General features: G+C 33.4%; 1 protein-coding gene and 1 non-coding gene across 4 annotated transcripts in view; both read right to left on the bottom strand.

Moving 5' to 3' along the window:
* The window catches only part of BRINP3 (BMP/retinoic acid inducible neural specific 3), a 389,735-nt gene that overhangs the window by 182,279 nt on the left and 184,372 nt on the right, over positions 1-23,084 (bottom strand). For all 3 annotated transcript variants that reach the window (XM_053607791.1, XM_053607792.1, XM_053607793.1), the window contains one exon: positions 1,199-1,389. In XM_053607791.1, the coding sequence (XP_053463766.1) occupies positions 1,199-1,389 (191 nt within the window). The remainder of the gene's footprint in view (positions 1-1,198; positions 1,390-23,084) is intronic.
* On the bottom strand, positions 14,317-14,446 carry LOC128597999 (U11 spliceosomal RNA). Its single transcript, XR_008383524.1, has one exon. It is a non-coding gene; the product is annotated as a U11 spliceosomal RNA (small nuclear RNA).

The raw sequence follows: 23,084 nt of genomic DNA, 5'->3' as shown, positions 1-23,084 counted from the left end.
TATGTGGCTGGTGCCCTATAGCCTCCTGAGCTACAGGCACAGACCCAACATATGACTCAAGTTTTAAGAAGGTCTATGTGGATGACAGACCATAGGAGTACTGTAGGAGAAAAAATGATGGTGTCTTGGTCTAGTCACGTTGGAGGTACGTGAGAAAAGAGTTTGATGGGGGATATATTTCAGAGTAATAAAATGACGTGACTTGCTGACAGACTGGAGTGACAGCAAAAGGAAAGAGAACACATCCTCTATGGCCAGAAACAAAGAGCTACTTGTTTCACGACAGTGTTCCTGGTATGAATCAGCCTGACTGCTTTGGTAACCTTACTAAGACACTAACAAGGAAGAAGGGACTGGCTGTTTTCAAGGTTTTCCTATATAATGTCATTCAGTGTTCTTCTTTATAGGAGAGAATAACGCCCATGTTTTAAATGAAATGGTTTGATATTATTTGAAGTCATACACAAAATTGATACATAGAACTCAAAAAAAATACATAGAACTCTAGAATATTTTTACAGTTTGGTGAAATTTCATATTGGTGCTTATTTCATATTTGCTAATTATTGCTTATTGTATCCCCAAATATTATTTATGTATATTTAAAATGTTAAATCATAAATAACCATAACACCATATTTAACAATATTAAGCAATAACTTCCTTAATTTTTACAAATGTGTAAATTGGTTGAGAAAGTGATATTAATCTCTTTAATATTATGCATCACAAGAGATATTTATGACTTTTTTCATACCATATACAAACCATAATCAGAAATACTAAAAAGTACTGAAAATGTAAGGATAAATCTTTAAAGTTCATTCTAAAAATTTTTTTCTGTTCCCTGTTACCATTACCAGAAGTGATCACTCCTTCTAGTGATTGAATATTGGTTATATTTTTAAACAAAATCTTCCATATTATCTTACAGTGCATTAAAACATTTGCTATATTTAGTATATTGATTTTAGCTTATTAATAGCTTCTGGGAAGAGACTAAGTAATATTCATCTACGTCATGATTTTGAATGCTGTATAAGGCATTTAATAATCACTCATATATGTGTTGAGAGAGTAAATAAATGAATTCTTAGCTATTCAAACTGCAGCTATCTAGATTAAGTGACATTTTTGTGATTTTATACAGTTTTATGCACAAGCACACATAGGTACAAATATTTCCAAGGAAGCATACCTCCCAGAGTAGCAGATAGCAAGAAATGTGTCCCATATTTCTTGATAAGGTTTTCTGTGATTTGCTGAAGGGTAGGTCGACGTCCCAAAAGTCTTATGTTGCGGAAGAATTCAGGGGCAAGAGGCAGAGGGGAGCCAAGGAAATTTCTTCTCTCAACTGCAAGGTTATTTACTTTCCAGCGGCCAAACTCCCTGAAAAGCAAATTTATTTTTATTTATCAATGCATAATCTATCTGAATGTTTTCATTTGAAAAGTTCACTTGGTAGGTTAGCTGGGGTCACTATATTACAATGAATTCTGCTTGTAGTAATATGTCATGTTCAGTGAGTAGGAGAAGCAATATTTATAATTGATTTAACTGGAAAGAAAACTCTAAAACCAAGTCACATCGAGAAAAAATAAAGCACTTCAAGTGAACAGCTTCCACTGATATTTTTCCAAAGAAAGATATATTCATAATAAAAGATTTGATTATACATACAATATGAATGTAAGTTACTAAAGAAAAAATAGAAAGAAAAACTAAGGTAATATTTTATCATTTTCTAAGGAGAATTGAAATAAGAGAGTGAATTTATCTTCATCACACTAATGATTCCTTTCTCTATTCACTGGAGAGTAGGAACTTAAAAAACCTCAGGGGTATTATGAAGCTGCAAAAGAACTTTAAAAACATGACCAAAGAGAAATTGATTTTTGTTTTTCTGTTTTTTATAATAATCATTATTGACAGCATATTTTGAAACCCATACTAGGCTTGATTAGCAATTTCTCAAGATTAAAAATGACTATCGATGGACTGGACAGAATTAGAGAAATGACTGATGGGTATAAAAGATTTTTAAATTTTCAAAAAAGGATTCATCACTTACATTGAGGTAAAATCAATCTAACAACATACTGAAAAAAATATGGTGAACTGGATCACCTGATATCAGCTATTCATATTTTTTTTTTCTGAAGAGTGGTCTAGAAAACAACACTCTTTACTAAGCTGAATATGCTTGAATATGTTACTAACCCAATTATTATTTATCCAATAAAATGTCAATTACAATTTTGATGCACATGTGTCTGTCATATTTGTTTATATCCCAGGCTCCAAAGGCTTGCTTTGTGTCAGACACAGTGCCTGATAAGGGATACATCTATGAACAAGACCCATACTGTTCATCTCCTAATGGAGCTGGCCTTCTAGAGAAAGTTTTAAGAATAAATAAAACATCTTTTTATAACTGAATAGTATTCCATGCATACAATGAAAGATGGAGACTCTACTTCTTTTGCATTTACCTGAATGGATTTGGAGAACATCCTCCTAAGTACCCCCCCATGGAAAGACAAACATATAGTGCACTCAATACTAACATGAAATCAGTAATGAACAACTACATGTCCATACGAGAGAAAAACACCACAGTTACATTCAGGAAGAAGGAAGGGGGTAGGGGAAAAAGAGAGGACTTCTGAAGCTCTCACCTAATGGGTACAATGTGAGGGTATATGGCACACCTCCTGGGTGAAGGGCTCAACTACAACTTGGATTTTACCTAACAAACGCAGGCAATGTAACCTAATCATATGTACCCTTGTATTAATCTGAAATTTTAAAAAAGAATAAATAAAACAAATACATTTTAAATTTACATTTTATAAAAATCAAGATTCTGGTAAGTACCGAGAGCTTCACAGATGGCCCTCTGTCATGAGAAAGAACTATAGGCTATGCAATCCTATTTTTTATACCACATGGCCAGGAAGAGCCAATCTGAAGAGGCAAATATGTAAAAAAGAAAAAAACAAAAAATATAATTGCTAGGTGTAGTGAAGGGAAAAGATTTATACAGAATAAAGAGGGATAGAGGCTAGATTTTTTACAATGTTTCCAAAAAGAGAGTAAGACTATTTTGTTATCTTTTCAAATTTAGGTTTCCATCAATGATTTTCATGTCATTCGTTTCTAACAGAAATTTACCTGAATCTTATTTCTAACTGAAACACAGATCTAGTATATGTAAATAAGAATTAAAATATTGAATAGAGACTATTAGTAATAATATATCTAGGTCCTAGTATTTAGTGCTATATCTCAGGTTACATAATAAATAATGTAATATGTCTAAGAAGTTACTTATTAAACCATAATCAAAATAATAATTTTTCCTTGGTTACAAAACTTATAGGCCTATACTGAAACATTTGGTATTTTGAATCTCAAAATAATTCATGATTTTATTAAAGGTGAGTAACATAACTTGAGTCTAAAATTGTGGCATATCTTTTTCAATGGTTTAAAGTGCAAAATGTGTTAAATGTATATAGTCATAGATTAAGATGAAAACTAAATGAATTAACTGGACTTTAAAAAACCAAGGCGATTGATTTAACTGTGATATTTTACATCCTGTATGAACCATTTCCAAAATGCTGAATGTTTCTTAGTACATGACTCAGGGTGAATACATGAGTGAAGGAAGGGGTGAGGGGGTGGGCTCTTGGTGTGTGCCACACCTTTTGGAGGCAAGACATGATTGTAAGACGGACTTTACCTAACATATGCAATCAGTGTAACCTGGTTTCTTGTACCCTCAATGAATCCCCAACAATAGATTAAAAAAAAAAAGAGTGTATTTGTAATCTCTCTTATCTTTCTACAAATAATAAATATCCAAATGCAAATCCTTCTATTCTAATCTGAAATATTTATGACTTCATTTATTTTGATCCTCAAATTTGACAAACAGACCAATAGTCTAAAACAAATTTTTACCACTTTTTGAAATCAGTTTATAACTCTTTATAACACTGATGGCAGAAGCAGCTATTCCATGAAATTGTCTACTATTTATTATCTATTGTAATTATTTTGTATGTTGCTAGCAATATAGCTGAAATAAGAAGACTTCCAACTGCAAAGGCTCAAAGACTAAACTGAGACAAGATGTGAATGAATATACAATTCAAACGTTTTAAAATATGTTTTTGCGAAAAAATAGAAGTGTACAGTAGCATAACACAACTCCTCCATCCAATTTAACATTATTCTTTGATACAAATGTTCCTAATGTAACACACTTGGGTGTGTTTTCTCTAAAGAGAATAAGACAGTGAGCAAGACAGTCTTCAGCTAGCAGGTGCTTTTTATTAAATTAAATTAAGTTTATAGTGTCATGTCACTTTCTAATAACTTAGATAAAAATAAAATTTTGCCACCTATCTGATCAGTGCATTTTCTCTTTCATACAACAAACAAAAGGAAAGAATAAACCTTTGGAGGCATCACCAAACTAAAATTAATTAACTAACTAAATAAGTAAATCCAACATCGTTAACAGCTGCAGAAAATTATTTTCTTAATTTCAAGAGCTTTCTCTAAAATTCTTTTCCTAGATTTGTCTCCATACATTCACATAAACAATAAAGGAACATATACTTTCTGTTGTGAATATCTATATTAGTTTAGTTTGTGTAGAAAACATAAATGTTGAGTTACAACTTAAAAGGTCTCCTCACTTACACTCAGCCACACTTGGTTTTTGTTGTTAGTGATACAGGAACACTGTTATAATTTATACAAATTGTTTGTTGAAAACCCAACTAAAATGTAATGAAATAATCCTAAGAAATAATCATAATAAGATTTTATTTTTTTATTAATTGTTTTTGTTTCCACTTTTTGGCCAGGGCCAGGCTTGAATCCATCACCTCCGGCATATGGGGCCGGCTCCCTACTCCTTTGAGCCACAAGCGCCACCCTATTTTTTTTAAATTAATTTTTAATTAAAAAAACTGTATACATTTGTGGGGTACAATGTGATGATTTTATACACAAAGTGGAATGCTTGAATTAAACTGATTAACATAACCATTACCTTGCTTACTTATTTTTTGTGGTGAGTAAATTTAAAATTTACTCCTAGTTATTTTGAAATATACCCTTGCATTATGCCCATTAGGTGAGATCCCTCCAAATGACCTCCTCCTACCAGCAATTGCCTTCCCCTCTCCCCTCCACTCTTTCTTCTCACCACTCCCCCTTGCTAGACTATATTTGTGTTTTATCATTCCTATGAATGTGTGTTTATGTATTTGTTTCATAATAGTATTGAGTACATTGGATACTCTTTTTCCCATTCTTCATATACTTTACTAAGAAGCATGTGTTTCAACTCCATCCAGGTAAACATAAAAGGTGTAAAATCTCCATCTTTTTTATTGTTGAATAGTATTCCATGGCCTCCACATACAACACTTTGTTAACCCATTCATTGGTTAATTGGAGTTTCAGTTGCTTCCACTACTTGGCAATTATGCATTGGGCAAAATAAACATTCTATGGGGCAAAGCACTTTGAATAAAAAATATCTTTGGGGTAAAGCACTTTGAATAAAGGAAATAAACTCTGGGGAAATACAGTGTGAATACAAGACATTAAATATGGATACGAATGCCCAGTGTATCACTTTCCTGGGCACAGGATAATATTGCATTCACTAGTGACGTCTGAAGTCACTGTGGCCAAGTGGCCTACTTTGAATAAGGATAGTTAGCCTGAGCCATCAGCCTGGGCTATTGACCAACAATGAGAATCACAATCCTTACCAATTCCTCCTCCAATTCTATCCTTGAAGCTCAACAGTGCATGAACTAAAAATAAATTTTTTCACATACAGTGATAAAGATTATGTAATTGTTTGGTTTATTTGCTTGTTTCTAGCACTATAATCAAGTGTGTCATGGCTGATGTATTTTGACTTCAGGGGAACTTAGGGAATAAGGAGCTTATGGTTGTACATAAATGGCAACATTAGGTGTTTTTATTTTTCCTTCCTGAAGATAACATAGCATTTGCTTCGGTTACAACGAGATAATGTATTCTTTAAATTTGGTAAAAACAAAGCAACAGAGCTCTGAATTGACAGCAAACTGTGGGGTATGATTATGTAATGAGAACATTTTACTTAAAGGTATCCTAGGATTCTATCCAGATGTTTTATGTTTATATTAAATAAGAACCTTTTTGTGCCTAACTAAATGCTGCATTATATTTGGAGCCTTCACAGAATATAAGGTTCTTTCCATCATAACCTTTGGATATCTTTAAATGAAGTAAGCACCATCATTAGAGTTTATTGTAACGTTAGCACCTTTAGAGGCACTACTATTTTGTAGAACACACAAATGGGCTGTAACCAGCCCAGGCAGAACATAACTTTGAGGAAAGCAAAACTTATTTGGCTCTAAGGAGCCTCTAGTAGTTTATCAGGGTCGTATGTTTGCCGGTGAAAAATTCTGACTTGCAACTATCTATTGTTATGGGTGTCCACATATGTTCATTATTTTGAAATATTTATTACAATTTTATCCCTGTCTATCTCATAAAAAAGGTTGGAAAATAAGAATGACATCATCAAATTTCATTTAAATACTTGTCACATAATTGCCCTATTGCTGTTAAGCTTCTTTCTTTATTAGCATGTCAATTTTATGTGAATACATAAATGTATTTAGTTCATTAAAATGTTATCAACTACCATGATTTATTTAAAAGCACACATGTATATACAAATTCAGTTTCTCCAAAATAAAGATTTTGCCACTTCTGACATTAAATATATTAGATTAAATACCAAAATAAAAGAAGCATAAAAACATTAACAAAAGCAGATGATACAGTTGCTAAAAAGAATTATCATTAGCTGCTAATTTGCACTAAATGAAATTGTTGTTCTAAATTCCTAAAGGCTATTATTACATTACTTTTCACATCACCATATTCGTTGGCTTATGACTTTAGTTCTATCATAGTCATTAAAATTTGCAAACACAACAGAATGTTAAAAGAAATATATTAGCCAAGCACTAATATACTGTTAACAAATTCAACATAAAAACCATAAATTGACTTGCCAATTTTTTAGTAGCAATAACCTTCTAATTACATCTGTAAAATCATACTGATCTTAAGAAATTCCCCAAATAATCAATATCAGTTCCCCATAATTCTATTATGTGTAGCTGTTGCATTTAAAATTGACTTTTTTTAACATCTTGCCATATAGCTTCCACATCTCATAAATGATGCTACTTTCCATTTGGCTGGTAAAGGGAAAATGTTCTTAATGGTGTAGATGGCTGTAGCTCTGCAGTGTTTTTAAAGCCAGCTAAATGCTAAGCAGTTGCCAGAGTGGAGAATCTACTCTCCCTCCAGCCCTTGATATACCATACTTGTTTTATTTTATTATTTTTTTAATTTAACAGTAGTTAAGTTTGGGGTTTTTTTGTTGTTTGTTTTAACTTTTGAACTATTTTTGGATAAGGTTAGGAATTTAGCAGAGTTTATCTATGCAAATACAATACTGAGAAGAATAGCACAATTGTAATTATGACATATAAAATATTTACATGTAGGATTTTTGAGAAGCACAGATTAATGACTGTTGTATATTAAATGAGTTGTTAAGCCCAGAGTACACTAAAAAGTCAATTAGCATGATTGTAAGAAAACATTTACTACCCATCTCAGTAAAACAGCAAAAATTCATTGCAGCTATAACCTTTGATAATAAATATCATTGAAACAAATAAGATGGAGGTGTAATTATTGAGAAATATTTAAAGAATGGCCTGGTTGATGGCTTCTAATGTACAATTCTAATTCTTGAAATATTTAGATTCTTAGAGCTATAAAATGGCTGAAAATAATGTTATGTTACATAGTTTTTAATCATTTTCTACAGTTTACTAGATATAGATTTATTCAGAGTATAAAGTAAATATCATGCTGATGTAGAAACACAAAATGAAACATTACACTATAGAAATGTATTATTTTGTTTTTAAACCACTCCTCTGAACAAAAATTAGCAAAAGTTTTGTAAAAGATATACATTCATGCTATAAATTAATGATTTTATAAGTTGAAGAAAGGGGAAAACAATTTTACTTGAGCCATACTTTTTGGAGTATTGATTAATATTTATTATAAGTTATTATATCAACTTTTCAAAAAAAATTTTAATCATATTTGTGATGCAATTATAAGAGAAACTTTACCTAACAAATTCATACAGTGTAACCTAATTCTTTGAACCATTGATGAACCTGAACCAATTAATAAGAAAAATACAAATAAAAAAATCATAAAATGGAAAAAAAAATAGTAACTCAGTTTAGCAGATACATATTATTCCTTGAATAAGTTTACAAATTTCTTAAAAAACCTGTTCAAAATGTTTTCAATCTTTTCCCATACAGTTGAGGGAAACAAAAATATGTTATAGCAGGTCCTAGTTTTTTTTTTTTTTTTTTTTATTGCTGGGGATTCATTGAGGGTACAATAAGCCAGTTACACTGATTGCAATTGTTAGGTAAAGTCCCTCTTGCAATCATGTCTTGCCCCCATAAAGTGTGACACACACCAAGGCCCCACCCCCCTCCCTCCGTCCCTCCTTCTTCTTCCCCCCCATAACCTTAATTGTCATTAATTGTCCTCATATTGAGTACATAGGATTCATGCTTCTCCATTCTTGTGATGCTTTACTAAGAATAATGTCTTCCACTTCCATCCAGGTTAATACGAAGGATGTAAAGTCTCCATTTTTTTTAATGGCTGAATAGTATTCCATGGTATACATATACCACAGCTTGTTAATCCATTCCTGGGTTGGTGGGCATTTAGGCTGTTTCCACATTTTGGAGATTGTAAATTGAGCTGCAATAAACAGTCTAGTACAAGTGTCCTTATGATAAAAGGATTTTTTTCCTTCTGGGTAGATGTCCAGTAATGGGATTGCAGGATCGAATGGGAGGTCTAGGTTGAGTGCTTTGAGGTTTCTCCATACTTCCTTCCAGAAAGGTTGTACTAGTTTGCAGTCCCACCAGCAGTGTAAAAGTGTTCCCTTCTCTCCACATCCATGCCAGTATCTGCAGTTTTGAGATTTTGTGATGTGGGCCATTCTCACTGGGGTTAGATGATATCTCAGGGTTGTTTTGGTTTTTAAGATACAAGTAATTTGCTTCATCAACCTGTTCTTAATTTTATGCCTTTTATATCTACAAGTGATAGGGAGCCTGGCTGTGGTATATTATGACAAAAGATGTTTTATAAAAATGTATAAACTTAATTTTACCAGGTATAAATTATTCATTCCTCCATTATAATTCTTTAACTAGAATCAGGCTTGAATTATTGAAATACTATTTTACAAACAAAAAACTTTATCAAATATAAACTGGTAATGTCTCTTTTCTCTGGATAATCATCTGTGGACTACAAATTGAAATCTATTATCTAACAGATACTTGGCTTTCCCATCTTCTGGCTTCCCATTTGGAATTTATGTAAAATAAACCACCTTATGCAAATTTTGAACACACTAGTAATAAATGAGAATCGCTCTCTTTTCTTTCTTTCTTTTTTTTTTTTTTTTTTTGTAGAGACAGAATCTCACTTTATGGCCCTTGGTAGAGTGCCGTGGCGTCACACAGCTCACAGCAACCTCCAACTCCTGGGCTTAAACGACTCTCTTGCCTCAGCCTCCTGAGTAGCTGGGACTACAGGCACCCGCCACAATGCCCAGCTATTTTTTGGTTGCAGTCGGGGCCGGGTTTGAACCCGCCACCCTCGGTATATGGGGCCGGTGCCTTACCGACTGAGCCACAGGCGCTGCCTGAGAACTGCTCTCTTATCTGCCTCCTCATCCCTGTCTCCAAATAATTCAAGTTTTCTTATTAAATGAACTCACCACAGTGTTCTTTTCCTTCTGAACACTTAATTATCTGTGTGACTATTTGTTTTTTTTTTGTTTTTTGAGAGTCTCATTTTTTTGCTGCCGGAAGAGTGCTGGGGCATCATAGCTCACAGCAACTTCAAACTTTTGGGCTCAACCAATTCTCTTGCCTCAGCTTCCCAAGTAGGTGGGACTATAGGTGCCCACCACAATGCCCGGCTATTTTTAGAAACCAGGTCTTGCTCTGGCTTAAGCTGGTCTTGAACCCATGAGCTCAGGCAATCCACCCACCTAGGCCTCCCAAGTGCTAGGATTACAAGCGTGAGCCACCACTCATGGCCTGTGTGATTATTTGTTTATATTTGCCTCTAATATTATACACTAAGCCCAACATGGATTATATGTTCCTTTCATAACCATTGTATTCTTAAGACTCAAATGCACGCTCCATTGAAGTCGTTCACTAAATACATATATGTCAATTTAATGACTAAATGTTCTCACAGGAGCTGATATGAAAAACCAATTGGAAAATAGGGTTTCTGACTTGTTAGCACACATCCTCGCTACAGAAAACCAAGGTCAGTAGAGCAATGCATTTCTTAATTCCCCTGACTAGAGAAAATTGGTAATTAACCATTTGCTTTAAACTAAGAACCACTAATCATTACACGAGATCGTACTTCCACTGATATCCAAAACACATACTTGAAAATGTTTAGGAAAATGCTACCATTTCCTGCTAATGCAATGAAGTGCATAGTGGTGATACTCTGAGCCTCCGTGAGTTAATGAAATTAGGAGAGAGCAAACTTGTTATTTCAGTTACACTTTAATGCCTCCTATCTGTGTCAGCCACATGGCAAGAAAAGGACATTGGTTTCTATGAATTCAGTTCCCATCTTCCTAGTAGAGAAATAAATAGGTTTGATTAGTTTTCTCCTATAAACTTTAAAATGAAAATTTATTTTTATATACTGGCAGTTCAAGTTTGATAAGCAAAATGTTCATATTAATCATAATTACAAATTTGTTTGAGAAATAAATTTTGGACACATGTGGAAGTAAAACTCAATGGAAATCATGTAGGTGTGAGGAGAGAGCAAGGAATGGGTAAATTCATACCGTACAGGTACTTGCACATTATCTGGGTGATGGGCAGACTGTGACTTAAACTGTTCAAAAGCAGCACATGTCACCCAAACCTTTGTAACCATGTAATATTCTGAAATATAAAAAAGTAGTATTTTTTAAAATGGAGAGAAATAAATTTTACTTCAGCATTAAATTTAAGAGGATAATTGAATTAGACTTGTTTTTGAAAGGGATTAACCTATAATTTTTAAACTATTTGTGCTTCCCTTTGATAAATAAGAGAACTTTGATAAAAGCTATTTCTCCAAGTCTATATACTTAGCAATAGTTTGAATCCAGGGGCTTTGATACCAAAACTAATGACCTCCATTTCTTTATAGGTTAATACCAATTTTGATTTAAAGATGGACATTAATGGTTATCTGTCAGTTTGTGTATATTCCAATGTGTATTGGAAATATGGTGAGTGTGTAGAGAGAAAGAGTGGAAAGATCAGACATAAACTGAGAGAGTAACAGAGAGAGAGGAAAGAGAAAGAAAGAGGGAGAGAAAGAAAGTTGGGAGTTTATCCATCAAAAAGAGGAGAAAATGTGAGAAATATTAGTATAAATAAATCAGAAGCAAAAGCCAATTATAGATTAATCCTTAATCTGTATAACTAAACAATTACCTAGGGAAAGGAAAATGTAAATCTCTACTAGCTGGTAGGAGTTTAAGGGCCTTTGGCCCTCATTCTCATTTCTTAGAAGAGGAATTGCAGGAGCTGAATGATTAAAAAGGTTTATGATCAATTATATTTATAGGTGTTATAGTAAAGTTCAAATTCTGGCTCAGAGTGCAGAGAAGAAAAGCATAGTCAACAAAAGCAAAAAAAGACAAATGGGACTACATCAAACAAAAAAACTTCTGCACAGCAAAGGAAACCATTAACAGAGGGAAGAGAAAATTTACACAATGAAAGAAAAATTTGCTAACCATCTGTTTAATGAATAGTTAATACCCAATATAAATCAGAAACTCACACAAATCCATAGCAAACAAACCAACAAATTACCCCGGTAAAATATGAGCAAAGAATCAGAATAGACAGTTATCAAAAAAGGACATAAAAATGGCCAACAGGTACATGAAACGTTGCACAACATCAATAATCATAGAGGAAATGCAAATCAAAACCACAAAGCAAATGTTGGCAAGCATGTGGAGAAAAGACAATACTTGCATACTAACGGTAGGAAGTTAGATTTATAAGGCCATTTATGAAAAACAGTTTAGAGGTCCTCAAAACATACAAAATAGAATTTCTGTATTATCTAATAATCCCACAGCTGGGTATTTAACCACAGCAAATGAAATTAGTACTTCAAATAAATTTCTCTACTCCCTTGTTTTTTTATAGCATTTTCCACAATACCCAAAATATAAAATCAATCTAAGTATTCATCAATGAAATCGTTAAAGAAAATGTGGAATCTATATGCAATGGAATACTATTCAGCCATTAAGACAAGGAAATACTATCATTAGCAGGAACATACAAAGAGCTCGGGGACATTAGGTAAAGTGGAATGAACCAGGCACAGAGCAACAAATGTTATGTGATCTCACACACATATGGATCTAAAAGAGCCGATCTCAAAGGCTGAGGCTATTGGGGGCCAGGGTTGTGGAAAATGTCATTCAAAGTGCACAAAACAACTGTTAGATAAGAAAATAAGTTGAGGCCATCTATCGTATGGCAAATGACTATAGTTGATGACAGTATATCTTATTCTGAAAAAATTCTAGGAGAATGGATATTAAATGTATTCACCGCAAAAATGATAACTGAGATAATGCCTATTTTAATAAGCTAGATTTATCCATTATATAAAGTATATATGTATCAAAACATAATGTTGCACATGATAAATTTATACCATTTTATGTATCAACTTAAATAAATTAATTAATATGTAATATTTTTCATGAATAAACAGCCTTAGAGTGGGAAAAACACAGATGGTGTGAAAGGAAACAAATTCTTAGACAAGATCATCCAGCAATGTTGCAAAAACTCAAGGAAGAAATTGGGAAACCAAAGGGAACATCTGTTATACTGAATGATCACCAAGTTGTAAGTTGCCAACCTTACTTTAACGCATATGGAGAACTCCATAGAGCAATAAAGACATATGTAAATTCACAGAGAAGCTTAGATTCAATATTAAAAGTTAATACACAATTAAATACAAGAAAAAATATTCTACCACAAGAAAGACAGCATGATTTCTGCAATAGTATATTATGTCTGATCATTTTAGTGGAACTGCTTGTGATGAAAAATAAACAAATGAAAGGGATAAATTCATGAGTACAATCTATTCATTTCTGAAAAAAATTACAATGTTATCCCATTAAAGTTTTCTTTAAAAACCAGGTTGCCATAATACTTAGTAGTAGGAAACATTTGTATTTGAGAAAATCTATCCAACTAATAGAGAAAGAAAGACTAATCACAACAAAAGCAACCAATCAAATTGGCTCACTAAATAACATGGCAAGTCAATAAACAAGTTATATCCAATTAAAATTTATTAATATTACTTGGACATGATGGTGCATAACTATACTACCAGCTACTCACTTGAGGCCAGGAGTTGGAGGTTGTAAGGAGCTATGATTGCACGTCCTGTCTCTTAAAAAGAAATTTAAAAATAGAAAAAAAATAATAAAACTTTAAAACTGAGCAAATACAATATTGCGTTGAAAGCTAAGAAAGAGTATAATAAAAATTGATGTGCGATGATAGTTAAATACTGGATTTTGGTAAATGCAAGAAACATTAAAAAACATCTCAGGAAGTTTGTATTATTAATTCAACATTGCCATTGAAAAGGAAAAAAGGAAATGGATTAACAACCCTAAAATACTGATGAATCTGAAAAAGTATGTGAAGTCACTCTTTATAACAAGAGAAAATAGAAAAGAAAAAGTAAAACAATATGCAGGTAAGTACCTAAAGAATTTTCCTGAATGGAGTGGAAATGGACTACAGGGAGGATCTGCTTGAGGGAAAAAAAAAAGGAAAAAAAAAGCACTATAAAGGAAAAAAAGAAGAAGAAGATGAAGAAGAATAGGAAACAAAAAACAAATGAAAGAGAAAGAATTTTGAAAGGAAAAGACAAAAGTAATTTTTATTTTTATTTTTTTTGCAGTCTCCGCAACACGAGGCTGGCGCCCTACTCCTTTGCCGCCAGCCTCCGCGTCGCCCCTCAGCGATTTTTTAGCATCTTTCTTTCATAATAAAAACGGGCGCCGGGACCAACGATCACCAGCTGCCCAGATACTAAAAAATTATGCTTCTGAAATCTCTTGATGTCGATTCCGCACGAAGAGCAATTGAGTTGCCCCACGTGTGCCACTCACGACAGAAGCCCAACAAAAGTAATTTTTAAAATTTCACCCCAACCTTAAAGTACTGAAAAAACAAATACAAGAGATGTACAGAATTAATCCTGCACTTTTCCAAGTCACTATCATCAGTTCAAGTATTCTTTTTGCTTATACAAGATCATTTAAAGACATAGACAAATTTTTTAAATAGTTAATATTCTGAAGCTCAGAATATTACAAGCTCAAAATATTGCAAGATACAATGAAACTCTTAAAGGAGGAAATTATTAATGAATGTCTACAGCATTGCTAATGAAGGCAAGATTCATGTTACTAAAGATTATTTATTTATTAAAATATATCAATATGTAGTTCATATATATACATATTGTTTTATATATATAATGACAGAGTCTCATTTTATCGCCCTCGGTAGAGTGCCAGTGGCATCACACAGTTCACAGCAACCTCCAACTCCTGGGCTTAGGTGATTCTCTTGCCTCGGCCTCCAGAGTAGCTGGACTACAGACGCCTGCCACAACGCCTGGCTATTTGTTGTTGTTGTTGTTGTAGTTTGGCCAGGGCCGGGTTCCAACCCACCACCCTTGGTATATGTGGCCGGTGCCCTATCCACTGAGCCACAGGCGCCGCCCTGTAGTTTACATTAAATTAGAAATTTATATTCACAGATAATGTGTAAGGACCCAAACCGATGTCCATTATAGAATGTAAGATCAGTAAAAATAACTGTTATCCTTATTTGTAAAATGTTTTTTCCTCACACAACTTTAGGAGATAAGGACCGTATGAAATAAATGTCAAATAAGACAGTCAAATGCCATGTTTAAATATGCAAAATTTGAGAGGAAGATTTCAGGGAGGAGTACTAGACATGGAACTACAAATGTTCAATTGATCTGTTTATAACCAAATTAATCCCTGGTTAGAAAAGCTCTTGACCTCCTGCAGAGGAAATTCCGTTATTAAAGACCATTAGAGTGGTTGATGGTTTTGAAGCAGGCAGCAGTTTCAGTTCCCTAGGTAGTTTTGTTCTCAGAGCTCTTTTCTGTAAGTCCATAAATCTTGCTTTAGTCTCCATGACTGTCTCCTTTCTTTTAGATCAATAGCTCTCCGGGAAAGTTAATACCTGGCAGATGGGCTGCTTTTTATCATGGAATGAGTTAATTCATTAACAAGATATTTATTGAGGACTTACTATCTGGAACTGTTGTTCAATATAGTCAGTGCATGCAATTGGGAGAGGAAAGCTAGACAGAGAAGGTGAGGAATTTCATCAGACAAGAGTACACTGTCATAGTGCCTGTTTAATCTTGATGTCCTGGATAAGCTTCTGGTTCAAGAAAAAGTACTGTGAATTGTGTACCTTTGTATTATACAGTAATTGTAAGCATGTAGCATAAAACAGGAATTCAGTAAATACTCCTGGAGTTGATTAATATTTAAGCACAATTCTTAATTAAGTTACATTTATGTTGACCTCGATAACAATTCGTTTGAAAATGGTGGATTAATGTGTAGTTATAAAAAATAATACAGAGAAAATGTATATGATCCTTAACCCATGCCCCTCAATAGCAACATCTTCTAAAACTGTAATAAAAATTATAATCAGTCTTATTGGCATTGTCACAGTTCAGATACAACATTTCTGTCACCACCAAGACTTCATGATGTACTTTTTATAACTGCATTTTCCTTCTGACATACCCCCTTAACACTTTACAACTACTAACTATTCACTATTTCTATAATTTTATATCAAAAATGATATATAAAGGGAATAATATGCAGTAAGGATGCTGTTGGCATTAACTTTTTTTCCACTTAGAATAATTCCCAAGACATTCACCCATGTTGTTGCAGATACCAAAAATTTGTTCATTTTTGTTGCTGAGTACAGTGTTCTACAGTATGAATGTACCACAATTTGTTTTAACATTTGGCTGTTGAAGGACATTAGGATTGTTTCCAGGTTTTGAATATTTCAAATAAAGCTGCCATGAAATCCATGTACAGGCTTTATGCAAACATAAGTTTTCATTTCTCTGGGATAAATGCCCAGGTGCACAAATGGCTGAACTGTGTGGTGGTTGAATGTGTGAATTGTTAAGCAGTTGTTTTTGGAGTGATTATACTATTTGACAGGAGATCAATGCAGTTTCTTCTCACCCTCATCATCGTGAGCATTTAGTGATGTCACTATTTCATTATAATGATGATTATGTCATTCTGATAGGTTTCTAGTGATGTTTCATAATGTTTGATTTAAATTTACATCTTTCAATTGGCTAATGAATGGATAACTTTTCTATAACATGGACTAAATTTTTGTTGCCAAATCTAATTTCTTTTTCCAGCCCACAATCTCAAAGATTTTTTTTCCCCATTTTTACTCAAAAACTTTATAGTTTCACATTTTACTTTTAAGTGTGTGACCCAGGTAGAGTTAAATTTTGAGTAATGTATAAGATTTAGGTCAAAGTTACTTTTATTACAAATGCATCCATTTTCTATCAATCCCACATAGTCTGGATTAATGTAGCTACATAATTAGTCTCAAAAGTGAGTAAACTGCACCCTCCCACTTTATTCTTCTTTTTCAGAAATGTTTAGGTCTCCTGGTTTTACTGTCTTTCTATATACCTTTTAAAAGAATTTTGTTTAAATCTATGAAAAGTTTGCAGAGGTTTGGTAGAAATATGTTAAACGTATATATTAATCTGGGGAGAGTTGATATCTATTGTGCTGAATCTTCAAATCTATTGTTTTGTCTTTGATTTGTTCCATCAATGTTTTATAGTTTTCAGTAAATAAGACCTTGCATTTTGTTTAGGTTTACATCTAAGTATAGCATTTTATTTATTTTTTGAATGACTATGGAAAGTAATGTACTTTTACTAATGATATCTTTATATCCACAGACGGCCAGTAAGTATGATTCTTGTATATTGATCCTGTGACATCTGTTGAACTCTCTTATTACTCTAAAAGTATTTTGTAGAATTATTTAGATTTACTATGTAGACAATCATGTGATTTGCTACACAAGGACAGTTCTTTATCTTCTTTTATGGTCTCTAGCATTTCATTTACTGGTCTTGCCTTACTGCTCTGGTTAGAACTTCCAGTGCTGTTTACATCATTGTGTTTAGAATGTTCATCCTTTCTGTATCTGATCTTTTCTTTCTTTCTCCCTTTCTCTCTTTCTTTCTTTCTTTCTTTCTTTCTCTCTCTCTCTTTTCTTTCTTTCTCCTTCCTTCCTCCCTCCCTCCCCCTCTCTTCGCCTCTCTTTCTCTCTCTCTCTCCTTTTTCTGCATCCTTCACCACCCACACTGTGTAAGAGAACACCTGAACTTGCTCATGTTGTAATTAGAAAGTTTGTACTCTTTGATAGGTATTATCCGTTTCCCTTACCCTATAGCCCTATTACTCACCTTTCTAATCTCTGTTTATATACCTTTGACTTTTTAGATTCCACATATAAGTGGCTATATTTTTCTGGGTGGCTTATTTTATGTAGTGTAATGTTCTATGTGTGGCTACAAATGGTAGTATTTCCCTGTTTTATGGCTTAATTATCATTCTCTTTTCTTTCACCCCTCTATGGGCACTTAGGTTGTGGCAATTGTGAATAATGCTACAATAAACACGGGGTTGCAGATGCACCTTTGACATACTGATTTCATTTCCTTTAGAAACATAATCACAAGGGGGATTCCTGGATCATATGTTTGTTCTATTTTTAATTTTCTGAGGAGCCTTCATACTGTTTTCCCTGACAGTTATACCAATTTTCATTCCCGATAACAGTGTACAGGGTTTTCTTTTGTCCATCCTCTTGCGGATACTTACTGCCTCCAGCCTTTTTGATAGCCATTTTAGTAAGTTGTAAGTCATTATTTCATTGTAATTTTGATTTGCATTCCACCGATGGTTAGTGGTGTTAACACTTTTTCATATAGTCTTTGTGCATTTGTATGGATTCTTTGGAATTCATGGAGGTCCTCTGCTCATGTTTCAAGTTATGTATTAACTTATTTATTTATTTTTGCTATTGATTAGGGTGAGTTTCTGATATATTTTGGATATTTTCCCTTTATCAGATAAATGGTTTGCAAATATTTTCTTCCAATTAGCAGACTTCCTTTTCATTTTGATTATTGTTTCCTTGGGTGTGCTGAAGCTTTTTAGATTGACGCCATCTCATCTGTCCATTAATGATGGCATTGTTTTATTACTGTTCAATGTTGTTACTCATTATTGGTCTGTTCAGGTTTTCTGTTCCTTTATGGTTTAATCTTAGTAGTTTGTATGTGTCCAGAAATTTATCGTAATATGCAGTCTTGAAAATATCTTTTGTATTTTGCAATATTCGCTGTATTTTCTCCTTTTTCAGCTATAATTTTAATTATGTCGGTTGTCTTTGTCTTCTCTCTTGCTCTTAATTGATCTAAATAAAAATTTGTTGATTTATCTTTCAAAATACTTTTGTTCTGTTGATCTTTTTTTTTAGTTTAAATTTTATTTTTCATGAAACAGGTGTTTCCTATTTCTTTACTTCTACTTATTTGGGGTTTGGTTTATTCTTGTCTCTTTAGTTTCTGAGGTTCATCAATAGATAGTTCTTTTCTTTTTTTTTTTTGATGGGGGCATTTATTGCTATAAAATTCTACTGCTTTTGCTGTATTCTATGGATTTAGGTATATTATGTTCAAATTTTTATTTTAATAATTTTTAATATCCTTTATAATCTCTTCATTAACTCTGATAAGTTTGGGCATTAGTCCCTTCCAATACCCAGTGTTGGAGATGGGTGCTAGTGGTGAATCCTCTATTGATGGCTTTGGTGCTTTTGTTACTGCATTGAGTGAGTTCTGATTCTATTAGTTCCTAAGAGATCTGATTGTTAAAAAGAGCCTGGGACCTCCTCTCTCTATTTGCTGTTTCTTTTGCCATATGACATTCTGGCTCCTCTTCACCTTTTACCATGAATGAAAGCTTCCTGAAGCTTCGTCAGAAGCGGATGTTGGAAACCATGCTTCTTGTTCAGCCTGCAGAACCATAAGCCTAATAAATCTCTTTTCTTTACAAATTGCTCAGCTGCACAGATTTCCCTTATAATAATGCAACGTATCCTTTGGTCATCCTAGATCACGTTGTTTAGTTTTTAAAGCTACTCTGGTTATTGACATCTACATATGGTCAGAAAAGATACTTGATATGATTTAAGTTGTATTGAATCAATTATCACTTTCTTTGTGCCCTTACATATACTCTATCCTGAATATGTCCCATGTGCCACTGAGATGAATGCATATTCTGTAGCACTTGTATGAAATGTTTGGTCAATGTCAGTTTTGTCTAGAGTGTAGTTTACCTCAATGTTTCTTCCGGATGTCTTTCCACTGCTAAAAGTGGGGTGATAATGTTCCATATTATTATTGTATTGTCTCTTAATACCTATTAATTTTTGCTGTACATATTTAGGAGTTTTGGTGTTGGACATATACACATTAACTGTTGTTATATCCTCTTGTTGAATTGAACTGTTTATCATTATATAATGACCTTCTTTGTCTCCATTTATGGCTCTTGACTTAATGTCTATTTTATCTAATATAAGTATAGCTCTTCCTGCTCATTTGGGTTTCTACTTTTATAACATGTATTTTTCTATTCCTTTGATTACAGTCTATATGCATGTTTTGAGATAATAATTTCTGACAGGCTGCATATAGTTTTTTAATTATTATTCATTCAGTCATGGTATGTCTTTTAATTGGAGAATTTAGTCCATTTACATTCACTCTTATTATGGATAAATTTGGATTTAACACCATTTTATTATTTCTTATTTTTAACTCATATTTTTTCCTCCTTTTCTTACTATTTTCTTTTAAAGTAGATGATTTTCACTGATAGTATTTTTCCATTCATTAATTTTTATTGTATCTATTAGTGGTATATGCTTCATGGTAACCATGAGGTTTACAAAAAAAGTAGCTATAAAGAGTTATTTTAGGGTGGTACCTATGGCTCAAAAGGGTAGGGCGCCGGCCCCATATGCTGGAGGTGGCAGGTTCAAACCCAGCCCCGGCCAAAAAAACTGCAAAAATAAATAAATAAATAAATAAATAAATAAATAAATAAATAAATTCAATACCAAAAAAAAAAAAAAAGAGTTATTTTAAACCAATGAAAGCTTAAACTTGGCGGAAAAGTAAAGATAGAAAAACTATAAAAACTCCACATTTTAATTCCATTGTATCCCCACATTTTGAGGTTTTTGGTCTTGACTTACATCATTTTATATTGCCTATCTCTCAAAAATTTTTGCAGCTGTATTATTTTTGATAGATTTGTCTTTTAGTTTTCATACTAAAGACAAGAGTGATTTACACACAACTATTATAACATCATAGTACGTTGAGTTTGTCTATATACTTATTTTTACCTTCAGGTGATTTCTTGTTGCAGATTAGCATCATTTTCTTTCAAACTGAAAAACTCCTGTTAGTATTTCTTGTGGAAGAGCTCTGACGGTGATGAATTGCCTCCGTTTTTGTTTGTCTGGGAAGGCATTCATCTCCCCATCATGTTTGAAGGATAGCTTTGCTGGGCACAGGATTTTTAGCTGACAGTTGTTTTATCTCTTCACAACTTTCAATATTTTGTTTCACTCCTTCCTGGCTTCCAAGGTTTCTGCTGAGAAGTCTGCTACCGGCCATATCAGGGGTCCTTTAAATGTTATTTGCTTCCTTTCTCTCTATGGTTTGGGGAGCCCTTCTTAGTCCTTTGCCTTTGAAAGTTTATTATCTACCATGTAGTAGTCTTACTTGGATTGATCTGCTTGGTGATCTCTGTCTGCCCTTCCCATGCTTTCATTTTCATATTTTTCTCTGTGTTTAGAAGTTTTTGTTATTATTTGTATGAACAAACTTTCTACTCCTTTCTCTTGTTGTATTCCCTGTTTATTAAGGCTATTCATTTTTACATTTGCCTTCTTAAAGCTATTAGCTACATTGCTAGATCCTATAAACACTACTCGTTCCTTTAATGTCTTTTTTTCTTCTATCCCTGCTTACTGTGCTTTTTTTTAATTATTAAATCATAGCTGTGTACATTAATGCAATCATGGGGCACCATACACTGGTTTTATAGACCATTTGACACATTTTCATCACACTGGTTAACATAGCCTTCCTGGCATTTTCTTAGTTAATTGTGTTAAGACATTTACATTCTACATTTACTAAGTTTCACATGTACTGCCTTGCCTTTGAGCTCTCTGATTCTTTTTTTGTGCTGAATCGATTCTGCTATTGAGATACTTTAATAGATTTTTCAGTTGATCTATTGCTTTTTTCTTTCTCTAAAGTTTTTGTTTGATTTTTCTTTGTTATCTTAATCTCTTTGTGAAATTTCTCTGATGAATTCCTGAATTGTTTCTCTTTGTTTCATAGAAATTTGGTGATCATCCTTAAAACAGCTACTTTGAATTCTCAGTCCAAGAGATCACACATCTCCACCTCTCCAGGGTCTTTAGTCTATTTGGTGTCGTCATATTTCTCAGAGATGTGTTGTTTTGTTTTGTTTTTCAAATAGGGTCTTGCTCTGTCTCCCTGGCCATGATGCTGTGGTATCATCATAGCTCACTGTAACCCAGCAACTCAGGGCTGTTATCTGCTCATTGCTTTAATTTTCATTTGAGTTGAGATTGTCCTTCTTCTTGGTATCCCCTTGGTCTTCCCTTGATTGGGTTTTAAAGCCTGTATGTTTAGGAAACTTTGTTTTAAGGCACTAGTTCTTATTTCAATGAAGTGTTTTATCTATCCTCCTCTCATCTAATCAGATAGCAGAATGGGGGTGGTAGTGTTATTACTGCATCATTTCCAGGTTCAGGTAGACGTCCAGTTTCCCTATTCACCCTGTGATTAGACTCATGGAGGAAGGAGCTTCTGGAGAGTCATATTTCCATCTCTGCATTAGGCGTTAGTTGATATTTGATTAATAATAGAACTAATCATAGCACTTTGCTCCATCTTGGATTCAACTGTCTCTGTGATAGAGTTGCTTCATTTCTGCTGTGTGGGAGTAAAAATTCTGCCATCAACCTGGTGTCATTTGGTAACATCTCAATGGGAAGAGAAAGAAGTACATGTTTACTGCTGGGTGGGAGTTGAAAATTTTTTTTATTTTTTTATTTTTTATTAAATCATAGCTGTGTACAATAAGGCAATCATGAGGTACAATGTGCTGGTTCCATATACAGTCTGAAATATTTTCACCAAACTGCTTAACCTAGCCTTCATGGCATTTTCTTAATTATTGTGTTCAAACCCTTATACTGTACACTTGCAGGCCAATTCATAATTGCTAAGTTTTGGAAAAAACCCAAGGGCCCATCGACTCATGAATGGATCGATAAATTGTGGTATATGTACACCATGGAATACTATGCAGCCTTAAAGAAAGATGGAGACTTTACCTCTTTCGTGTTTACATGGATGGAGCTAGAAAATATTCTTCTTAGCAAGGTATCCCAAGAATGAAAGAAAAAGTACCCGATGTATTCAGCCCTAATATGAAACCAATTTATAGCTTTCACACAAAGGCTATAACCCAATCTTAGTACAAGAATATGGGGAAGGGGTCAAGGGAG

Source organism: Nycticebus coucang, chromosome 10, assembly GCF_027406575.1.
Source record: "Nycticebus coucang isolate mNycCou1 chromosome 10, mNycCou1.pri, whole genome shotgun sequence".
Lineage (NCBI taxonomy): Eukaryota > Metazoa > Chordata > Mammalia > Primates > Lorisidae > Nycticebus > Nycticebus coucang.
The sequence above is the reverse complement of the archived record's forward strand: the minus strand, read 5'-3'. Positions and strand labels throughout refer to the sequence as shown.